Source organism: Anopheles cruzii, chromosome 3, assembly GCF_943734635.1.
Source record: "Anopheles cruzii chromosome 3, idAnoCruzAS_RS32_06, whole genome shotgun sequence".
NCBI lineage: Eukaryota > Metazoa > Arthropoda > Insecta > Diptera > Culicidae > Anopheles > Anopheles cruzii.
The window spans coordinates 72,996,316-73,018,485 of record NC_069145.1 but is presented as its reverse complement, the minus strand read 5'-3'; the positions used below and the strand labels follow the sequence as shown (position 1 = coordinate 73,018,485).

At 50.6% G+C, this 22,170-nt stretch overlaps 1 protein-coding gene across 1 annotated transcript in view; it reads left to right on the top strand.

Moving 5' to 3' along the window:
• LOC128270944 (uncharacterized) overlaps nucleotides 1-22,170 on the top strand; it is a 74,873-nt gene that overhangs the window by 36,364 nt on the left and 16,339 nt on the right. Inside the window, exons 2-3 of the mRNA XM_053008373.1 lie at nucleotides 15,182-15,273; nucleotides 19,103-19,816. Of these exons, the coding sequence (XP_052864333.1) occupies nucleotides 15,182-15,273; nucleotides 19,103-19,816 (806 nt within the window). The remainder of the gene's footprint in view (nucleotides 1-15,181; nucleotides 15,274-19,102; nucleotides 19,817-22,170) is intronic.

Here is a 22,170-nt window from a genome sequence, read left to right as displayed (position 1 = left end):
TGAAGGTATAGAAAAATGGGTCTCTGACTGGATCGCTGATAAGGATAAGAATTTCTATCGACACGGAATCGAGGAATTACCCGAAAGATGGGAGAAAGTCGTCGCTAACGACGGGCAATACTTTCAATAAGTTAGTTATACGTTATGTTGTTGTAATTAGGTTATAAATATTGAATAAAAACCGCACGAATTAACACCTAGACCTAATATTTTGGCCGCCGTGGCGGCCAATCGGTGAAAGTCTTCTTTCGCTTTCGTGAAGCCACATAATGTTGCACCGCGCGCGCCGCGTAGCCATTATCTTATGCTCTCCCACGGCCAAGAGACCGGTGTGGCGGTGTGTCTCCTGCGTTCCCCGGCCACCGGCAGAAGTGATTGGTTTAGTGACCGGAGCGGAGGGCAACATTATCGGTCGCGTTATGCTCTCGCGGGACGTAAATTTTGGGCCCATTTGGTGACTCCAAATTTACGACTTTCATCCGGCCGGCCCGATCCGATCCGCGACTGACCCACCTGGCGGGTGCCGTACATTTATTTGGTCTGTCAATCACTCACGGGTCGCTTGCGTGTGACTTTTGCCACCACCCATTGTGGTCCGGCGGGGAGGGATGTGTTAACGCAAGTTTTTTCTCTCCCTTTCGTAATTCGGCCGTTACTGATCACTTAATTGTGGTCCTCTCGTGCGCGCCGGTAGATTTTGCCGGTAATTCCCCGTCGTACCAGATCGTAGATGGCCGTTGGGCGGCCGATGATTGACTTTCGGTTTTTCACTCCTCCGGAAAGCGAGTGTGCCTATCGTAGGAGCGGCCAGAGCGGCAATCCATCAATAGTCGGTGTGAGATTGAGCAGCTTTAAAAAAAAAACAGGGGTGCGTAACAACATGTCACCCACCGTGTTATTTTTCACATTTCACGGTGCTGATTAAACGGACTCTATGTGCGAAGTGTGTAACACGAAACGTGCATCACACAAACCGATTGCATCAATTGCGCCACGGAGTAACAAAATGGTAGGATCCGGCCGCGCCAAATTACAATGTTTCGGTTAGTGGTAATTGGTTGTCCCTGTGCGGCTGCTGAGCTCCATCAACATTACGCCTAGGTCTCAAAATTGAGTGCAACTTAATTTCCTTTGGAGCTTGGCCTGTGTTGTGTGTCTTAGGCATTGTCCTCCGATTTTGTGTGTGCCCAAATCCGCCGAAGGTAATTCAGTGCTACTGCGAGCGAAAAGTGGCCCCTCGCTGCGTGTTGAGCGATCCCTGATCATTCAGTGTTCAGTTTGGTTAGGTTGCAGCTGCTGATAGTAGACCACGCTGAGCCGATCCCATCAGATGCTTAATATTTCCTTTTTACTGGTTTTACCGCCAGTGTTTATTTCCGATTGAACAGTTTCTCTGTTCCGATCATTTTTCCAATGCCTTCGGTTATGTAATGACAGGGTTTCAAACTAATTCGGCATTTCTGAACATTCTGAATTGTTATTCTATGGATACCCAGTTCAATTCAAAGTTTGTCACTACCTTAAATTATGCTGATATGAGGCTGATAACAAAAGGGGTCCAACAGCTACGCTTCTGTGGTTTGTTTCGTATCTCCTGAATGATTCCGCTACTGGAATCTAGAAAATGTTTTCCAAGTTCTATGTTTAGTTAGCTAGAGACACTGGCCTATACACTGTCTCTTCTTCCTAAAACATCTGTCGAATGGTATGATTGCACCTTCCGTTTGCTGATGAGCTTCCAACATAAACCTGTGGTTCTCAGCCCTGTTCACTTGCCAACTGGCACCCTGTTGATTGGTTTTAAGAAAATAAATTATTTTCCCAAATAATACGATACATTTCAACCTGGTCATCAACAACCATCAAGCCTGTCAGTTCAGTGATACGCGACGTTAGTTCGCATAAAGTATCTCGATACACACCCCTTTTTGGCGGGCGGTGCCTATCAGTGTTCAATGCGCTCTGTTGGCTTGCCGTTGCCGTTTTGAGTTGACTCCGGAGACCCCGTGTTTTACACCGCAGCAGGCCGCGCGCAACTATGTATCGTTCGTGACTACGTGATCGTGGTGTGCGCGATCGCCCCGAACGACTTCACAGGCTGACTGATGACGGTGATACCCCGCCACAGGCACAGCACACGACCCGCCACCAGTGCCGCCCATATACGGGGGTACGAGACAATCGCCCGCCGCCACCGGACCTCGGATTATGTCATCCCTCGTTCGATCGACGACGACGACGACAAGAGGGTGCGAAACTCTCGAAGCCGCGCCGAGTTTGTCTCGAGTGTGTAAACAGCGCGGCCGATAAGACACCGACGCGCGGGCTAGCAAAATATTCCAACTCTAATGGAATATTTACATTCCCTGGTTCGTGTCTCCCCGGCCTTGCCTGTGTGCGTCCGTCCGCTGTGACGCAGTTTTTCCTCCGCCCCAACACCATCTGGTCCGATTTTTGGCCCCTGTCGATGCACCGAACGCTACCACCGAACGCAACTGCAACCCAACGCTACGGGAGGCTGCAAACGATGGGCTCGGCCACCAAATCTTACCCGTGGGCTCCCCAGGTGCCACCGGAAACACGATCTTCCTCCGCTGGTCAACGGGGTTCCCACTGGGCCCATCCTGTGTGGTGATTGTGATGCGATTTTATGGACCGCTCGAGAACGGCCATGTAAACGAGGCTCATTTACGCATTTAATGAACTCATTCGGATGCTAATACTCGCGGGGCTGGGGCCTTCTGGCGTCATCGGAAAGAAAAAATCCTAAGTTAAGCTGCCATCTTGGAAAACGATCGGTGATGCTCTCGGGGAGATGGTTTCGCTTTGGATGTCACTCGAACTCGAATCAATCGGTTCTATTCACACACACGCAAAGGGCACCCCGAGATATCCAACGCCTGGGCGGGAGATGGCTTAAGGGATTTTGCGATACCGTCGTCGCGCGGGACTGGGTTAATGTGTTGCGCACATGCTAATGCGCAGCAGCACTCATGGCGATCGTGACAAGCTCTCTTGGATTTTTACTTCACGTTGCTGTGCGAATTACGTGGCGCAATAGTGGACTTGTTGACACTAAACATCGTTTGTAAGATTTTCCTGTTTTATTTATAAAACTGCAAGGAACCTGCGGCTGTTACTCGCAATGAGACGAGAAAATGCTGGCGTCACCTTCACCTACAAGTCGGAGATCACCCTCGTAGTCGGTCGATCGGTCGCCCTGGGGTGGCTGCTAAATATCACGTGCATCCAGCGTCACATGTTGCCATCCGAACAGCCGGGCACGGAAGGAACGCATGCATCACGCGCCATAATTACAGTGATTATTCTCACGACGAAGATGAGGTTGTCGGTAGTCGAGATGCGATATCGGATTGTGTTGATCATCTAACGTTGAACGGCCGGGGTGCGCTCCTGCACACTTCTCAATCGATAGTCCGTGAGATGTGTGGATCTGATTGAGGAGTGAGGTTTTATTATGTTGTAGACGCTTGGGCACGTCCCAGCACGTGTTCGAAGGAGGAAGGTTCAAGAACGGTCATGGAGAGAATTGATCATAAATTAGATCGCGCTATAGCCCCGTGGGAAAGGCGAATGTACGGACGGATTTATGTTCGTGTGGAGTAAAGGTTCAAATGAATGACCGATTGCGTTCCCAACCGTTAGATGGATGTGTACCGATTTTCCTTCGATGGTAATTGGAGGAATTGGCTGTTCAAAGTGTTGATCGCCTTTTTCGGGAGATTTGTCGTAAAATAACAAGTCATTGAGCACCACATCCTCACATGATTATTGCGGTTAAGTTGTGTTTGTCCCACTGTTCAGTAACCACATTGCTGCGCGTCATCACATTAAATTTGGTCACGTTCTGGTTTTTGCCACTATCTCGGACACTCGTAGCCCCCGTATGCTAATGGGCGGCCGCTGTGTTGGCCTCGGTTGACGGCAAAATGCCAAACAAACAAACTTACGGCAACCCCTAATCTATTCCCTAACAGGCGCGTCAAACGCGCGAAGCGCTTTTGATGAAATGTGGGTCGCAAAGGAATGCAAAATGTTTGATGTAAAAGCAGCGCGCTCGCTCGGTGCTACAAAGTGGCCAATCGTGGCCAACGAATTTCGCTGCAATTTATGTTTCTCATAAGAGACGTTCTAATTACGGGCGGGCAAATGGTTTCCTATTGCTAAACATAAACTAGAAAAAAGGCAGAGGCGGACAGTAATTGTGGTTGTGCATGCATAAGTACGAATCCTTTGCGGCTCTCGCCGCACTCCGTGGTTTGCTTTTTATCTTCCTTTGTGCCGGCGGTGATCACAGGATGTTTGTGATGCACTTGACATACAAACACACCCGCAGCAAACGTTCGTTCGTCCGTCTGCGCGCTTTGCAAATGACGCCCTCCTCCGCAAGGATAGGATGTCACGTAATTTCTTCTGCCTGGTCTGTTGTGGTTGCTCGCGGGAACGAAACTCACCGTGGCCGCCGTGACGGCGGTGAGCCAGGGTGGCTGCGAGGGGCGAAGTTCAACGTGGCGAATCTAATCGTGAGAAATTGCTGTAAAAATGTCAAACCAGCCGTGCGTGCACCGCGCACCACTTACCTGGCAAAGGAATTCAAATCAACATTTCGTTTTTGTTGCGTTACTGGGACGTTGCGTTCCGCGAAGGAAGAGAACTGTCAACATATTTTCTTCTCGGTTTCCTCAGCTTCTTTACCTGTTTACATTATTTCTTTACTTTAAGTTACTAATTTATATTGTTAGTAGGTGCTTGTACCAATATTTAAAACTAATTTACATTTATGTTGATTTGTACACAAATTTGAAACTTTTCAATATTAATATTTGTTGTTTGTCTCTTTCTTTGCTTGTTCAATTTGATTGCTGCAAGAAATCAATATAAAACAACTAAAATGTTTTCTTTTGCATAAACATCTTACTAGATCTTAACATATTTTATTTGTTTCGCCAGAGCTACTTTATTGTTCACTAGAGTTTTGATTTGTTCATTTTCTTTTATTGAGTTGCTTTAGTATAGCTTTAGTTCCTCTCTTCTATAGTCTATAGTCTTTTTCTAATTATTTTGTCAATGTTTTTGTTTAGTTTTAGTTTTCCACTTTTTCATTTTCAATTTTCAACTTAAACCGGTGCATTTCGGAAACTTGCTTGATTTCATTTCTTTCACCAGTTCCCTAAAGATGTATTGGCACGGTCCGTAGTTGGTTTTCTATTTCTTGCTTGGGACTATTGTTGCCATTCCCGGCAGGTGCCTCGGTGGTAGTGAACTTCCTGTAGCCCGCCCAAGAAGCAACCACCCGGGCGTCCGGGTATTGACACTCCTCCGCTCCGCTCTAGCCAAAGGGGAAGCTTTTGGGTGGAGTCAAAAGCAAAAAGTAGAAATCCGTTAAAACGGTATGCCGCGGGAAATGGCTCTTGGCTCCGAGGTGATAGAACCGCTAGGGACAGCAAGCGCGCTCGGTTGGTGAAAGAGAAGGGCGCTACGAACGAATGGCAAGCGGTTGTTTTTTCATTCGTCCAAGTCCAATCCGTCGTCCGTTGCCACCATCCGTAGTTGCACTAACGGCGCTGATACCGTAAGCTTATGCAAATTGATAGAAGTTCGCGTTGCCCGGCGGGGCCACGCACACCCGGTGGGGCGCATGAATGGCCACCATAAACGCTCCGCGACACTACCGGTCCGCGATCGGTGGCCGGGCGAAGTAATGCGTAACGACGACGTTACCCGGCTCTTTCTCCGGGTTTCGGTTTAGATTTTTTGTCGTCCCTTTCGGCAGGCCCTTTCTGGTGGGCCGACTCCACTCGGCAGTTCCGCGTACGCGCGGAGAACGGAGCAAAAAATTCGATAAACAAATTGGCCACCGCACGCAACTGAACCGAAGAAGAGAGTTTCTCACCGATGGGCGCTCATAAATTTGAGGAAATGCATTCGAATCGTCGCGCACGGTTCATTGCCGCTCCACACACGTCGTTTGGGCCGTTGCTGCAACTTTGTAGCCACTCTTCCCCGGGGCCGCTCACTCACTTGGTCACTCTAAAATCCTCGGGCTACCGATTTAGATTCGATTATGCTGTGGTGGTGGCGTTCGAAAGGAAAGGCCTTCAACACTCGCGCTCGCTTAGTGTTCGATTCGGCCAAGCGAAATTCGTTTGAAACTCTTTGCACGCTTCTGCTTCAGCCACAATATGTGGTGGCGTGTGCCGAAACTTAATGTGTCTGTCCCGGGCCCAGAGCGACTTCCCCGAAATGTCAATATTTATGGAAGATCCGTGGCCGTGGCCGGAGTTCGGCACCGAGAGCGAAATTGAGTTTTTATTATGATGCTGGTCCCGAAACAACGTCGCGCCGAGCTTGCGGTGCTGTGGAAAACCGATTTGAAGCGATTGCTTTTAGATTTTCTTTTCCACCCTTTTTTATTAGGAGGCTCTTTTCGAAGGGCTAAGAAGAAAATGTGGTCGCCACAAACCAACCACACTTCGGAGCATATTTTCTAAAGCTCCCCCAAAAAAAAAGGATATTATATCGATTTTGTTCAACTTGTCTGTTGCTTGTTTTTGCTGTGTTCGCCAGCAAAATGTCCGTTGGGGATTGTCCTTCTTTCCGGGGAGCGTACAAAGCTTTTCGAGGTTCGCACTCGAACGATGCTCTCGAAACGATAATGTCATAATCTTGAGCCATCTAGCTCGAGAATTCTGCGTTTCCGGAGGGAGCTGCATTGTTGCCTCCTCGTCCATGATAAATAAGCGTTTCGTGTTGCGTAACCTCCGATTTCTGATGAGCTTTGTGAAAAGAAAATGGCCCCCGTGAGGTTATGCAAAAGCGTCTTGGAATAAAGCTATAAATGACACACCTTGTTGACATTAATTTTGCTTAATCGCGTAGCGTTACGAACCGCCGGAGCTCGCGATCGCCTCGATCGCCGCATGTCAACCGCCCACTCTGTGTGCGGTTTGCGTGTGGGGGTCAAAATTGCATCAATATTTAATTTATGTGGACCCCAGTGGACCGGCAGTGGACCTCTCCGGTCAACAGTCGTCGCGAACGCGGACCTCGACAATCTCGCGGCCGATTAAGTGTGACTGGGCAAAAAACTGGACCCAAAACCTGGGCCGCCCTGTGGAGAAACTCTCCAGGATGGGCGGGAGCCCAATATAAGTCCCACTCATCTGTGGAACGCCACGCCGTCCGTCGGCGATACAAATCCAATTTCTAATGTCCCGACAGACCTGTCAATCGTGACCGTGTTCCTCGCCTTTTTTTTGCTGGTCATAATTTAATTATTACCGGACCGGACGTTCAACCACTTGACAAGGCTCCAACAACCTCCCACCGCCCGCCGGTGTCTTGAGGGGGCCTAATTCGATTTGCGACCGGCAGCGCACACCACGATAGGAACTAGTTCAGAGGTTAATGGTTGCTTAGGACACAGTACCGCCGTCGTCGACTTCCCGTTTTGTGGATTAGGGTCTTCACACAACGGTCACACGCGGGGCTCCAGAGAGGAGAACCGACGCCACTTGCTGGTCGTGCCGCAGCATCATCGATCGCAGAGGGAAAGGAAAAGTTTCCGGAAGTGGTGCCACTCGACTGGCGGCGGCGGCGGCGAGCTTCTTCCGTGGTCAGTGGGCAAATTGGTTTGAGTAATAGTTTTCACTTTTCTTCCGAAAAGCGGCCCGCGCCAGTGTTGTGTGGTGCAGCGCAGTCTGCAGCGATTGGACGAACCCAAGGGGCCAAGCGCAATTATGCAAAACCATAATTCTTCTTGATCTTCCAGATTGTGACCCTTCCGTCGTGTGTGTTTCCGTCCTACGTCCTTACCACGACACTCGATGAAGGGTCTTCGGGTTCGGCCCCGGGAGACCTAACGGGAAGCCCTCAATTTCTTAGCAGAACTGATGAAGCTCAGACCGATGAGAGGGCCTTTGGAGTGTCTCATTCCACGCAAACGACACCAATCTGCGGCACTTGGCTTCGGTCCCTGGCTGGTGGTGCACCATCAATCCTTCAGTGCGCGGCTTGCTTCCTCCCCAGCAAAATGGCCACTTTCGGCGAAAGGTGAAACGGTGAAGATGAAAGTTTCTCAGTTACAGTGGCGTCGTTGTCCACACCGCGCGCCCGCGCTCTTCAGCGAACTTTTTGAGGCGCGAGCATTAGAGTCATTTCGTCGTCCGCCGCGCCGCACGCAGCCAAGTGACGCGTAATGGTCTGTCGCAGCTGGAAGCGGATTGCGCTTTCCGGTGAATGGAGACTCACTTTTTTTTACTCATTACTCCTGGTTCCTGGGTCTTATAAGAGGTCTTGGATCTCTGGTTTCTAAATATTTGCAGTCAAAGCCACGTCAAGGGCCATTCAATTTAAATTTTTTGCACCATCAAACGTTCCATTCCATTTCAATTTACGTCACATTCGGTGTGCAATGTGACAGCCGGACAGATACTGTAAATTATTGATGCATTTCAATATCGAACCGTAAATCATTTAACCAAATTATTCGTGTTCGATCGGAGGCGACCATAAACCACTTGCTGCGCACCACTAGCTCACAGGTTTGGTGTCCCGTCGCTGGGCTGGAATCCGTCCGCTCCGAGTCGGTAATGAATATTCACCCAAACAGCTGACACCCTATCTTGGCACTCTGGCCACACGATTATGGTTAGACGGGGTCCGATCGCTTCCGACAACGCCACTTGCTGTTGCTGCTGCGCGTTAGAATTCCAACCTCGCGGAGGCCGCTGATTTCCTCGAGATCGAATCGCACCTCGGAGCCGTTTCCTATTGGCCACACAACCTGCTGCTGCTGCCGTTGATTTATTTCGCTCAGGGGAAAAAACGCATAAAACACACCGACGTCTCGTTCGAAGGTTTGCAAACGGCCAACCTACGCGCAACCAACAACCACCCATTCATGCCTGATCTCTCCTCGCCGACGCCGGGGGTCATCTGCGGCCTCTCCACCACCCATCCGGCTTCCGGCACTAATTTATATGATTTTAATGCATCCCCTCATCGCACAGTAAATTAACGATCGCGAAGGGAAGCGCGCGTGTTGGACAAATGCTGAGCTTTAAGGCCGCCTTACCTCGTTCCTGTCTCTTCCTTCTCGAGAACGCGAAGATCGCGTGGATCGAGATCGTATACCGGGGGTTATGTGTAGGTGTTTGGTCATCGGTGACCATTGGCAATTAATCATAACTGGGGCGGGTGACTATCGGCACAGCTACACCCAACCCGCGAGTGAGTTTATTAATAAAATCATGCTCCTCCAGGGTGTCCCGCCCGAAGGAATGAGAGTTCCACTTGGGTGGTGGATTCGCGTTTGCGATGATTTATGTTACACCATGTTCTGCACCATCGTCGTCGGCATTCTGTAGCGATCGGTAATTGAAAGTGATCCTGGAGGCGCGCGATCACCGCGTATAGGAATATTTATGAGCCGTAGCAAAACGGGAAGCCCATCCACCAGCTTTTGCGCTCGCTGCTTGCCGATCGGCGTTTCCTTTGCCGTGCATTAGTGGCCAATTTAATTGTAGCTTCTGCGCTGAGCTCTTTCTCCTGCCGCGCATCGACAGGCGATCATCCGGGCTGCGTAATTGCGTACCGATGCGTGCGGTGCCGGTGCACTCTCCACACTGCATCGCTGCACCGCTTCCGGGGAATGCGAACGATGCCAGTATTCGGGGCGGCCAGCATTGTTGGCCATGAAACATGAAGCAAACTTTCAATCCGCGCTGATTGGCTCGAAGCGGGTCGATCGCGTCGATGTTTTGTGTCTTTGATTGTGTTTCAAAATCCTCATTTTGTAGCCCGTCGGATTTATTCAATCCACACGCTATCCCAGTGCGTTCTCTTTTTTCTTATTCGATTCCTTCTAAATTCGGATCACAGCTAAATTAACGTTGATGAAGCAAATCCGACGACCAGCTCCGTGTAGGCGCAAATCCCAGAAATGTGGAGCAAATCATTCGACGACAAACTAATTACGTTGTCCTCCAGCGAATATGTTAAGTCAAAATAAGCGTGTTGACACTCTCTAAAATCGGATACTTTTCAGTCACAGTTCCACAAGCAGACCGCGAAACGGTCTAGAAACGCGTTGACGCATTATAAATTCATTTGCTTCGGAATGGATGGTCAAACAACATCGTAAACCTTTGAACAAGCCATAAAAAGGCTTCAAATGCAGGCGACCAAGAGAGTGTGTGGTGCAGCCGGGGAAGGGAGCGACTGTCAAGTGAAAGAAATCACGGTCATAAAGTGCAGTTTACTTCTTCCACTCGAATGTGCAACGCGCTGCAGCCACACGATCCAGGTGGGCGGAAAATTCAATCGAAGGTCGGCCTCGAGACACCCGGCTGGCGGGCTAAAGTGTTGCCAATAATTAATCCGCATTTTATGACCAAATTAACCCTCTTTGTTTTTTTTGCTTTGCTTTTCTTGGTTCTCCGAGCCGCAGCCTTAACCACCTTCCCCTTAAGCTCTTGGGGGAGAGAGTGGGAATGCAGATTGCAGAGGCAAACGAATCAATCTTACAAACGCAGCCCTTTGTTGGGCCGCGGCCCTCGGGCAATTGAATGCAAACGGCAACTTCGAGCCAAAGATGGTCATCGGTTCGGGTGCTGCTGCTGCTGCAGCGGCGGTCGATCTACAATTAGTAGGTGGCCGGCATCGTTCACTCTCTCGGCTCGCTCGGATCGGATGTAAAACTATTGGACCGCAGCATCAACCCAAAGATCGCATTGCTAGTTTCCTTCCCGAAGCACTCAACTCGAATAGAAACTGCACTGGAAGGCCCGACTCTATCGTGCGCTTCATTTACGCCCTGTGGCCCACTATTTGTGGGGCAACATCGCCCGGTTTAATGCATCCAACCGTGGTCGCGAGCGGTGCGAGATGTCGCCGGCCTGTGATCGATTCCCTCGGTGGCACCACCACCACCACCAACCAACCAACATATTGTCTAAATATTGGTTTGTTGCTCTTGTGGGGCTGTTGTAGGATGATGTCGTAGTTCCGATATTCCGGGTGCACTTTCTAGCAATACATAACGGGGATTAGTCCTTCTATTTTCGGGTCCCATCCCTCTCCATCTTCTGTGTCAAACTTTGGGCCTCTAATGAGTGTGTGTCGCAATAACTGCTGCTGCCAGCATGTGACGGGCTTCTTCCAACGATCTACATCCATTACGCGGCGCATTGACCTTGGGGGGAGGTGTGCGTTTGCATACCAGCCCGGTCGCCTGATGGCAATGAAAATGTTCACCATTTAAATGCAAGGCGACATGACGCCACCGCTACCGAGTCGTCATCCGTGAAACGGTTCATTTTGAGCTAATGGGATGTGAGGTGACTGACAGTCTCTGCCTCTGTCTGCGATTGTTGTGATGGGTTCATGTCTTCGCGCGGTAATAACGTAGATGGCGATGACGACGGTTAATTCAGTGTGCCGTTGTCAAGTTTTCGATCAAGTATTCTTTGACGACGACCTATTTGTGTTCCAAATTTGACAGCTAAGAAAATCGAGGACTACTATCAGGTGAACAAATAGAAAACCGCCGTTTTTTCTCATGATTTGAGGCTTTATTGTAAAAAACTTCTTACAAACTCATTCTTCAAAGTAATTGCCATTGTTAGCCACAACTTTTTACCACATTTTGGGCAGCTTTTTAATTCCTCGTCGGAAAAATTTTTCATCTTTCGACGTGATCCATTCATCGATCCGATTTTTGATGTCGTCGAAAGAACGGAAGCGCTGCTCGGCCAGGTAATGCGTCATCAATCGGAATAAATAGTAGTCTGACGGGGCGATGTCTGGAAAGTAGGGCGGGGGGGTAGTATGTGCCATTATAATGTTTCCAGGTATGTTTTCACGACTTTGGAAACATGTGGTCGAGCGTTGTCGTGAAGAAGGATAACTTTGTCGTGTCTTTCTGAATATTGACGCCGTTTTTCCTTCAACGCTCGACTCAGCCGCATTAGTTGTGTCCGATACAGGGTTCCTGTAATGGTTTCGCCTGGTTGCAATAGACAACGCCGAGCTGGTCCCACCAAATACAGAGCATCAGCTTCGAGCCATGAATGTTCGGTTTAGCTGTAGATGTTGATGTATGGCGGGGAAGCCCCCACGATTTTTTACGCTTTGGGTTATCATAGTGTATCCACCTTTCATCCCCGGCCACGATGCGATGTAAAAACCTTTTCTTTTTTGCCGTTCAAGGAGTTGCTCGCAAATGCAAAGGCGCCGTTCGATGTCCTTCGCCTTCAACTCGTGCGGCACCCAATATCCTAGTTTCTGGATCATTCCTAGGGCTTTTAGCCGATGCGATATTGCTTGTTGCGTCACGCCCAATAAGTCTGCAAGTTCCTGTTGCGTTCGACAAGCATCTTCTTCCAGCAAAGTTTTCAATTCGACATGTTCGAACTTTTTCACCGGTCCGGGACGCTCCTTGTCTTGCACGTCATAATCGCCGTTTTTGAACTTGCAAAACCACTCCCGACACGTTCTTTCACTAATGCAGGCTTCACCATAAACTTCTACTATCATTCGATGCGCTTTAGCTGCATTTTTTTTAGCATGAAACGCAAAAAGCAACACTTCCCGCAAATGGCTCTCGTTCGGCTCAAATTGCGCCATGTTCGCACATGAATAACACAAAGCAGAGTGAAAATAAACAAACGAAATTTTGTGGAGTTGTTGACAGATGCCTCAACTGTCATTGCCAGGGTTTTGCATATTTTTATCGTTTAATTTGCTGCTGCTAGCACCGCCTATGGGAAAACGGCGGTTTTCTATTTGTACACCTGATAAATTCGGTAAAGAAGCTCGTAATTTGTTTGATATTCTTTTCAAAAATTCTGCTGCGTACGGAAAGCGACCAAAATACCCCGGCGGCCCTTAAGAAGTAAAACAAAAGGTTCTTAGTCCGCTTGATTTTCCACTTCGTTTAGCGAATTCTCTTTGGTCGACTCAAAGCGGTCACTCGTGCGTAAAAGTAGATTTTTCTCCAAAATCTGACGCAGACAGCGCGAAAGACAACCTCTTAAAGACACGGCGACGCCGACAAAGATGGTGTATCGTTCTCGTTCCGGAAAGCCCAAATGAAAATTTAATGTGCTCCGAGGGGAAGCACCACAGTTCTTTTGGTACGCATGGCCTAGGAGTAGCAGTTCCGTTCCCCGGTGCTGTAACGGCGTGGCATCATAATGAAACGTTGCAATAATTTATGTCCCAAAACGAGGAGTCCACCATCGCGCGGCGCACGGTCCGGGATGTGAATATCGCGCGGAATGGTCGCTGTCATGTCAGAAGTTTTGCAATAATCCTGAGCGGGGATCTGTCTCCTAGCCCCTCCGTCGTCGTCCGGGTCGGTCCGGTGCCATCTTTGTTCTACAAATTACGCCAATCGCCGCCCCTCGTCACGGGGTCCGGAACGTCGGAGTGTGGAACGGATAACGTTTGCTTAACTTTTTATTGCCATCTTGCCACTCGCTCGGGTGGAAAGTGTATGACCGCGTGCTGGGCTACTGGAACTGGACGGAGGGCGGCCTCAGTATTGGCAGTGAGCCCAAGCGTGCGAATGGTTTTAAATGTTGCTACTGTACGGTGGTGTACATTTTTTGGCCCACATTATTGACCCAGCGTGTCCGGTTGCCGCAAGTCATGCCAATTAATTGGTAGTTGCACGACCCCGGGATGTGTTGAACCCCGCCGGATATGGAGCCACCGTTTAAGCTCCCGTTTTAATTTACGGTACTATAAGGTGCCGGCTGAATTATGTAATATTTAGCTTTGCTTCGAGCTCATTTTAATTAAAGTAGCGAATTTATGCTTGAACTCCGCGTCTCAACTTCTACGCAACCCGTAAACAAACACTTGCGACTTTGTGTCGATTTTCCATCAAACACATTGTGCATCGTAGCCTAAAGAAACCTTCGGGCATGGTGGCTTTCGGCTTCAGAACGGCACCTTTCCCATGACCTTTATTTTTTACCGGCTTATAACAGCCCTCGTCGGACGGACCACCCGGTGAACGTTCAAGAGCGTCCGTTCGAGGCCTCAGCTCACCCATTTTCTTCACGACAAAGGGTTCAGTGTGACACGCACCATTCGGGGCAGCCCCATAGTGCACACCACCAACCAGGGTGTATTAGCTTAGCCGCCGTCAGCAGCGTGGGGGGCACGACCCCGTCCCGATCCGCTCGCAAATCCTCTCGTTCGCTATTGAGAATGGGGCGGTGGCGGCACCACAAACTGCATAATATGCATATGTCAAACGAAAGCCCTCGACCGAACACCGGTGATGCACCTGACGGCCTGGCTGGCAACGGCCTCTGTTCAACCTTTTCGCTGCCGGCCATACCGGTGTGCAGTGGAAAGCGCAAGTTCACGAGTAAACGAGCCCACAAAAGCGGCCGGCCTAGGGCCAATATTTTTCTATTTTCGAGCTGCGTCACCTGAGCTCACTTACACTTTGCCGTGTGCTGGGGAAAACTGGAAAATGTAGCAAAAAATTAATGTTTCAAATCGGTCCTTTTATGCTGCTGCACTAGAGCCCCGCTTTTCGTTTCCTCTCTCCGGCGATCGAGCATAGCTTTTCAATTTCTTCAGTCAGCCAGTCAGCCTTTTCCATGCGGTGTTGTGTGTGGGAAAATTGATTTGCTTTCAATTACATTTTCCAGGCGTTTTCGAATTTCTCTGGAAAGTTTTGTTTTTGTTAGCAATCATCGTGTTGGGCGATCTTGGGACTAGAATCCGAGGCTTGGATCCGTCTTACTCATTTGCATTCCCCTACAATCTACCATCGATGAACTTATATTTGTTTCTTATTAAATCGCTCCCCTAAAACATTGTCAACGTTGCCCGTTGACTGTTTTTGTAATAATAAATAAATAAAAACAAAACGTGTTCAAACACCGGCTTCAGTTCCAGTTTATTTTCGCATTCTCTATTTTTGTGCGGGAAGGTGATGCGTAGACGACCGAATCTTATCTGTAGGTGGCGCAAAGACACCGCCAAGATAAGTTATCCATCTCGGCCACCGACGCTGCCGCAAGGTCACGACCGACAAGATATCGACCCGATATCGGACTGCGCTCTTCTGGCAATATTTGTCGATACCTTGCAAACGTGTCACAAACTAATGGCGTCGTTTTCCTTTCCATTGCAGATCAAATTAAAGAAGATCCTGGGCCTCACCGTGTGTAGCAATGCCGGCCTCGACGTGTCCTCGACCACCGGCATCCTGGCGTATCCGGCGGGGTAAGTACATTTACGATAGACAATCATTGAAGGGGCTCATCTGTTGGGTTCTGGAAGGCTAGTTCACAACTTCCTTTCGCCATTCGCATCGTTTGCATTTTAAAGACGGCTCGCCTCAGCTACCTTTTCCCCGGGGGCACTGGAGCCCCAGGTTTGCATGCCCAGTTATTTGCCGTGATTTTCCAGTAACATTCACCAGACGATACGCGAGCGCGCATCTATTGCGCACCTCAACCAAGCAGAACCGGCAGAGTGAGGCCTCCGATTTCTTTGCGCGCGCGATTCCGCGAGTACTTCCGAGGAGAATTCCGAGCGAGTGTGTTGTGCAAACAAATCGAGCGTGCACACATACCAATACCCGCGGAGGGGATGGTCAAGAAACTGCCGTGGCGCTTGCCATTTTCTCTGGCGAGCGAGAGGCGGTGCGGCCATTCCGTCGGGCCGGTTTACAAACACCGTAACCCTAATTTGCGCGATCCGCATCCGAAAGCGGAACCGGTGGCTAGTATTCAGATGCGGTTGCTCCGAAGGAAAAACCGAGTGCCGGACGGCAGAGCCAGCCCACCTTTTAGGAGGCCCACCGGTTGGTTTAGGTATCCGGCCAGAAATTGGGGCCACCTCCGGGCAATATTTAAAAGCCTACCACGCGCCTGAAGGTGAAACGAAATGCGAATTTTCCTCCCATCGGCATTGGCCCCGGTACTTTCCCAATGCCTCGAGAAGGTATCTTCAACATTAAGATGATTACTCGATTAGCGATGGCCGCTGTCTCGGGGCGGATTCATTAGCTGGGTGAAGGGTTGCCTAAAATTGGTTTATAAAATTGAGTGCGCGGATCAGGTAGGTTTAGGAGGTTCAAGAGATTGGCCGTCAATCTTTTCGGACCAACAGCATGGGGACAGCAAATGAAATCGAAAACTAGTATGCTAAACAGGTTGTAAGATCTACAACTTACAGACTTTTTTTCGGGGCCTTTCAAGGATAATAATCATTCATTTTAAGTGTACGATAGACTTTTGAGACCTTTGTTTCGCCAAGGTGCTGTCGTAGAGCTCCAATTATGGAATGAAGACATTCTCATCATCGATACGCCGCGCTCCGTAATGCCACCCTAATTAAAGCTTCGGCACATAAATTAGGCTCCTCTGCTTCACGGTATCGCCAGTTGGAAGCTACCGTTAGTGGTTTAAAATCGCTTTCGAGTTCGTTTCGGATCCGCTTGCATTTCCAAACTGACTGATAATCGTATGGAAATGACAGCGACACAATGGAGGCAGACATCGATCGCCTTCTTCATCCGACGATCGCTGACGGCCGCCTCTGAGGTTTCTGATTTCTTCTCCGTTGACCTATGAAGTCCACCTGACCGGGCGTGCTTCAATCACCTGAAGCGCAAGTGACGACATTAATCCTAAGCTAATGTTTGGACACACACACGACAACCCACCAGCAACATCGTAACCGGTGAGCCGTAAACTTTATACGCGCATCAATAAAATGCAACCTAACCAGATGTGGTCGGTAAAAACGGCACCACCAGGAGGACGGAAGCCCACCCGAAGAACGTCGAGAGCTTTGACTGCCTATCGGTTCGTTTTGCATCACTTTTATCACCTCTCGGACTCGAAGAAATCGGCACAAATGGCGCCGTATAATCCGTATGTCCACCACCACCACCTGTGGTTTGTGTGTGTACTAAAATTCGCCTGATTTCCGGCGCTTTTTAAGGAGGAAATATTTAGTCAACAGTGCGTAGGAACAGGCAATTTACATACTCTGAGATGGTTTTCGGAGGGTGCGTTGGTTGGTAAGGCGGAAACGTGTAGAAACTCCTTGTGGAATGCTCAACAAGCTCACTAATGCTCGAACACGATGTTCGATGAGTTGTGCGCGATAGCCCAAAATAGACTGTCGAGGACACACGGTTGACGAGCAAATCAGCAACTCTCATTCGTCCCCGAAACAAACAAAATAGTCGCGTCGCTCAAGTCGAGCGTGAAAGCCCACTTGCGCCGGCGCGTTGTTTGGCTGTTGGCTGTTGGTTGTGGACACTTGCTGTGCTCGTGGAGAAGGTCTACAACACCTACGCGAGGCGTCTCTCGTTCATGGAGTGCGGCGTACGGCGAATACCGGAGGAAGACCTGCCGGGGAAGGCATATCAGGATTGACCTTCTTTGCATGTATGCAACGTCGATCAATCCGTGGGTTCACAATACAACACCCGACCTGATATAGCTGACCACTAAGTGGGTTACACAGCGAGTCTAATATGCAAGCTCTAGAGCTCTGTAGACAGCTCTTTGGTATATGATAATTGATTACGACAATTAATGCTTTTGGTAAAAAATAGCACTAAAGTAATTAGAAGGGTGTCCATTGTCAATTTTAGGGCTTTTTTATTTGCACTGGTCTCCAAACAAACAACCAGTGTGTTGCGAATATTAATATTAATGGAAAATTAGTCAAGAAATTTGTAAAATAGCTTGTGCAACGAGATCTATTTTCAATTGACATTTATGATTGAGGAGAACCGCTCCACTGTCACACAAGAAACGCCTCCCAACTACAGCCGATTGCACATAAAGATGGTGATTTTTTTCATTAAATGTAAAGCTCAGGAGACAGATGAAACCGAAGATTAAATCCCTCCGCAAAGGGTCTTTTCGTCACGTCACGTCAAACAGAGTCCTCCGGCCGCAGAGACCATATGATAATTGCGGATGATGATTGACTATCGCCGCCGGCCCGTCGACAGCTGTTTCGGCCCCTGGCAAAAGCAGGCGGCATGTTTCGTAAGCGTGACGTGCGAGCCCTAAAATGGCCCGATCTTCAATCTCGTTGATCACTACTCCCTCCCCCCATGCACGCCGCGACGCGGTGCGCGGATCTCTAGCGAGGCTCGCGAGCCAACTAGTTCCGCCGAGAAAGCTTCCCTTGGGCAGTGGGATGTGGTGGGCCCATGTTTTTGCCTATCGCGTGCTTTTTATTGATCCCTCTTGTTTGCTTTCCCAATTGTGGGCCTATTGTTCACGGGACGTGCAGAGTGTTGTTGCGCGGGGAGGCTCGTTAGAGAGGCAGAGCCGCCGCCGCTGAAAGCCGGATCGAGGTGTCAAACGTTGGCTAACGAGCACACACGAGTGGTCCAAATGTGTGCGGCCACTGGCGGACAAAAAGGGGAAATAAAGTGCGCCCGCCATGCGCGGGACTCAAAACCAACATTTCGTAACCCTCTCCGTAAAACCTCCTCAAGGTAGCGCGCAACCTTTTGACGGTGTGGTCCGACCCAGAGTCCGCAGATTGAGCCGCCGCCGGTGCGCAGACCGTCAATTTACATACCACACCGAGAGCGACCTATGAAAGGAGAGGCCCCCCCCCACAGTAGTTCGGAGAGCTAAGTCCACACAATTGTCGGGCCGCGCTGATTGTTTGGCGGAGCACAACACAGCGATCAGTGCCGCCGGTGAGGAAGGCGCCCCCGTTCACAGCACGCGCGGAATGATCGTTTTCCAAATATGGCCACTTCCAGTTGCGGCCGATCGGCGGTGGCCAGGCTACTGAACCATCGAATGCCGCTGCAGATCCTCGAGGCGCGCTTTTCTGGGGGGTTTAAAAATTACACACTAGTGTTACGCTTGCGTCGTAAGAAAAAAGGGTTCGGTCCTTCGGGTCCAATCTGCATAAATGATGCTGATATTAAACCGCACCCATTTGAGTGATCGATTCGATGGGATCGATTTTGATCGCATGACGTAAGACATAGTAAAATGTAAAAAAAATAAACGATTTTAAACAAATTAGTAAACGTACCAATTCTTTTTGTTTTTCACAGATGCACCGTGGTGCTGTTCAACTCGAAGAAACTGTCCCAAAACTTCCTGCTCAACACAACGAAGAAAGCGATCACGGCGGTCGCGTACTCACAGTGTGGCCGCTATCTGGCCACCGGCGAGTGCGGTCACAACCCGTCGATCAAGGTGTGGGAATTGGACGCGAACGGTGGCGGCGGAGCGTACGAGAACGGAGCGGCCGGTAGCATCGTGGCCGAGTTTTCCGGCCACAAGTATGCGGTCAGCTGCGTGGCCTTCTCGCCGACCGGCAAGTATCTGGTGTCGGTCGGCTCCCAGCACGACAACATCGTGAACGTGTTCGACTGGAAAGCGAACCTGAAGATTGCGTCGAACAAGGTGACGGCGAAGGTAGTGGCCGTCAGCTTCGGCGAGGATGGCAACTACTTTGTGACGGTCGGCAACCGGCACGTGAAGTACTGGTACCTGGAGGGAAGCCGGAAGTACAAGGAACCGATCCCGCTGATGGGCCGCAGCGCGATCCTGGGTGAACTGCGGAACAATGACTTCTGTGCGGTGGCCTGCGGGAAGGGCGAGATGGCCGAGAGCACGTACGCGATCACCCGCAACGGCCACCTGGTGGAGTTTAACGCGCGCCGGCTGCTCGACAAGTGGGTGATGTGCCGGACCAACGCGGCCAACTGTATGGTTGCCAGTACAAAGTACATTCTCGTCGGGTGTGCCGAAGCCATCGTAAGGTAGGTCGCCGTTTACTGTCCAAATATTTACGCCGCTTACGTTTGTTGTTCTCTCGTTTTAGGGTGTTCAATGCCGAAACGCTCGAGTACATCACGACGCTCCCGCGGACGCACTTTCTCGGTGTGGACGTGGCGCAGGGCGTCCACATCAACCACATGATGGCCGTGCCGCAGAACGCCAAGTACCCGGACACGATCGCCATCGTGTACGACGAGGCGCGCTCGAAGGTGATGTGTGTGTACAACGACCACAGCCTCTACATCTGGGACCTGCGGGACATCCGGCGCGTGGGCAAAAGCCACTCGTTCCTGTACCATTCCGCCTGCATCTGGGGCGTCGAAACCGTGCCATTCAGCTACCGCTACAGCTCCGGCGGGGACGTGGCCACGCTGCCGTCCGACTGCTTCATGACCTGCTCGTCGGACGACACGATCCGCGTGTGGGACGTGGACGGGTGCGAGCACAACGACATCTACCGGCGCAACATCTACAGCAAGGAGCTGCTGAAGGTGCTGTACATCGACGACGAGCTGAGCTTCATCCGCGACACGGACAATCCGATCCACGGGGCCGAGAAGAACTCCAGCTACGACGGGCGCAACGGGGTGCGGTGCATCAAGATTGCGCCCGACAGCCGTCAGCTGGCCACGGGCGACCGGAGCGGCAACATTCGGATTTATAATCTCAGTAATCTTAAGCTGATTACCACGATCGAGGCGCACGACTCGGAGGTGCTGTGCCTGGAGTACACGAACGAAAAGATCGAACGACGGCTGCTGGCCAGCGCGAGCCGCGACCGGCTGATCCACATCTTCGACTGCGACGCCAACTACCGCATCCTGCAGACGCTGGACGACCATTCGAGCAGCATCACGTCGGTACGGTTCCTCGGGGTCGGCAAGCAGTTCCAGATGGTGTCCTGCGGTGCCGACAAATCCATCATCTTCCGCCACTACCAGAACAACGTGTTCCTGCGCGGCAACAACTGCTCGGGCAAGAACACGCTCTACGACATGGAGGTGGACAGTAACTATAAGCACATTCTGACCGCGTGCCAGGATCGGAACATTCGCGTGTACAGCACGCAGAACGCGAAGCACACGAAAACGTTCAAGGGATCGCACTCGGACGAGGGCAGCCTGATCAAGGTGAGCCTCGATCTGAGTGGCATCTACATCGCCACCTCCTGCACGGACAAGACGCTGAGCGTGTACGATTACTACTCGAACGACGGACGCGCAATACGTCAATTTTACATTCGTTTTCCAATTTATAAAAACGTCCTTGTTTGATATAAAATTTAATAAAAATCATGACATTAATAAAGATCAATCCAAATTTTATTATTAATTTTAAGAAACTCCGAAAGTGGTGCAGTAGATCAATAAGCGTTATTGAATATTACACTCACCCTTTGGGCCGATACTGTCCTATGTTTTGCGTTGCGGTCCTTTCTTTGTCGCGGCCGATCATCACCGGGAGTCGATCGCGATCGGACCGGCGTTTCTCTACGCTACGCCAAACGTTGCCCTTCACCAACGTTAATTTGCATCGGAGCGTGTCCCCCTCGAAACGGCGCTACAGGCACGGCGGCCCGAGCGGGAGATCCGAGATCTCCACACAGAACCTAACCTCGCAACGCAAGCAGAAGTAACTCTACTCGATCGCTCCACGCCCGCCTCGATCGCTTCTGTTGCCGCCGTCGCCGCCGCCGCCGCTGCTGTTGCTGCCGTTGCCTGGTGTCTTGTAATAAACGAGTGATGGCCAAGTTGGACCACCCAAGTTGAATGCTCTTGGCTCGAGGAGCTCGAGCCAGGCTCAGCTCGAGAGGCCGGCGAGCTCGGAGACCGAGCAGTTGGCGCATGACGTCGCGCCCGGTCTCGAGGGGCGAACGGCGAACGAAAGGCGAACCCGAAGGAACCGAATGCCACCGGTGACAGCGAGGGACGGGTGGGGGGGAACAGGGAGGGTACTCGAGTGGGGCCAGCAGCAGGCCATAAGATAAACGGAACAGAATCAACCCCATGTCACTTGCGCGGGAAAGGTTCTTACGCCGGGACGCCGGCGTGCCAAGATCGTGCCAAGCGGCTCGGCTCGGACGAAAAGTGCATGTGCCGGGCGGGGTGGGTGGAGTGGGTGGTAGCACACACACACACGCGCGGAGAGCGCCCTAAAGGATTAGCGTCGATTTTAAGCCGTTTTATGAATGTATTTATTTTATCTTTCTTACGCTCGGACTTACGTTCGGTTGGCTCGCCAAAACCACCGTCCACGGCCGCCGATCGATCGGGCGACCGTTTGACGATCCAAAAGGGGCCCCCGAAGGATCAGACGGATGGCTGGATGTTGGATG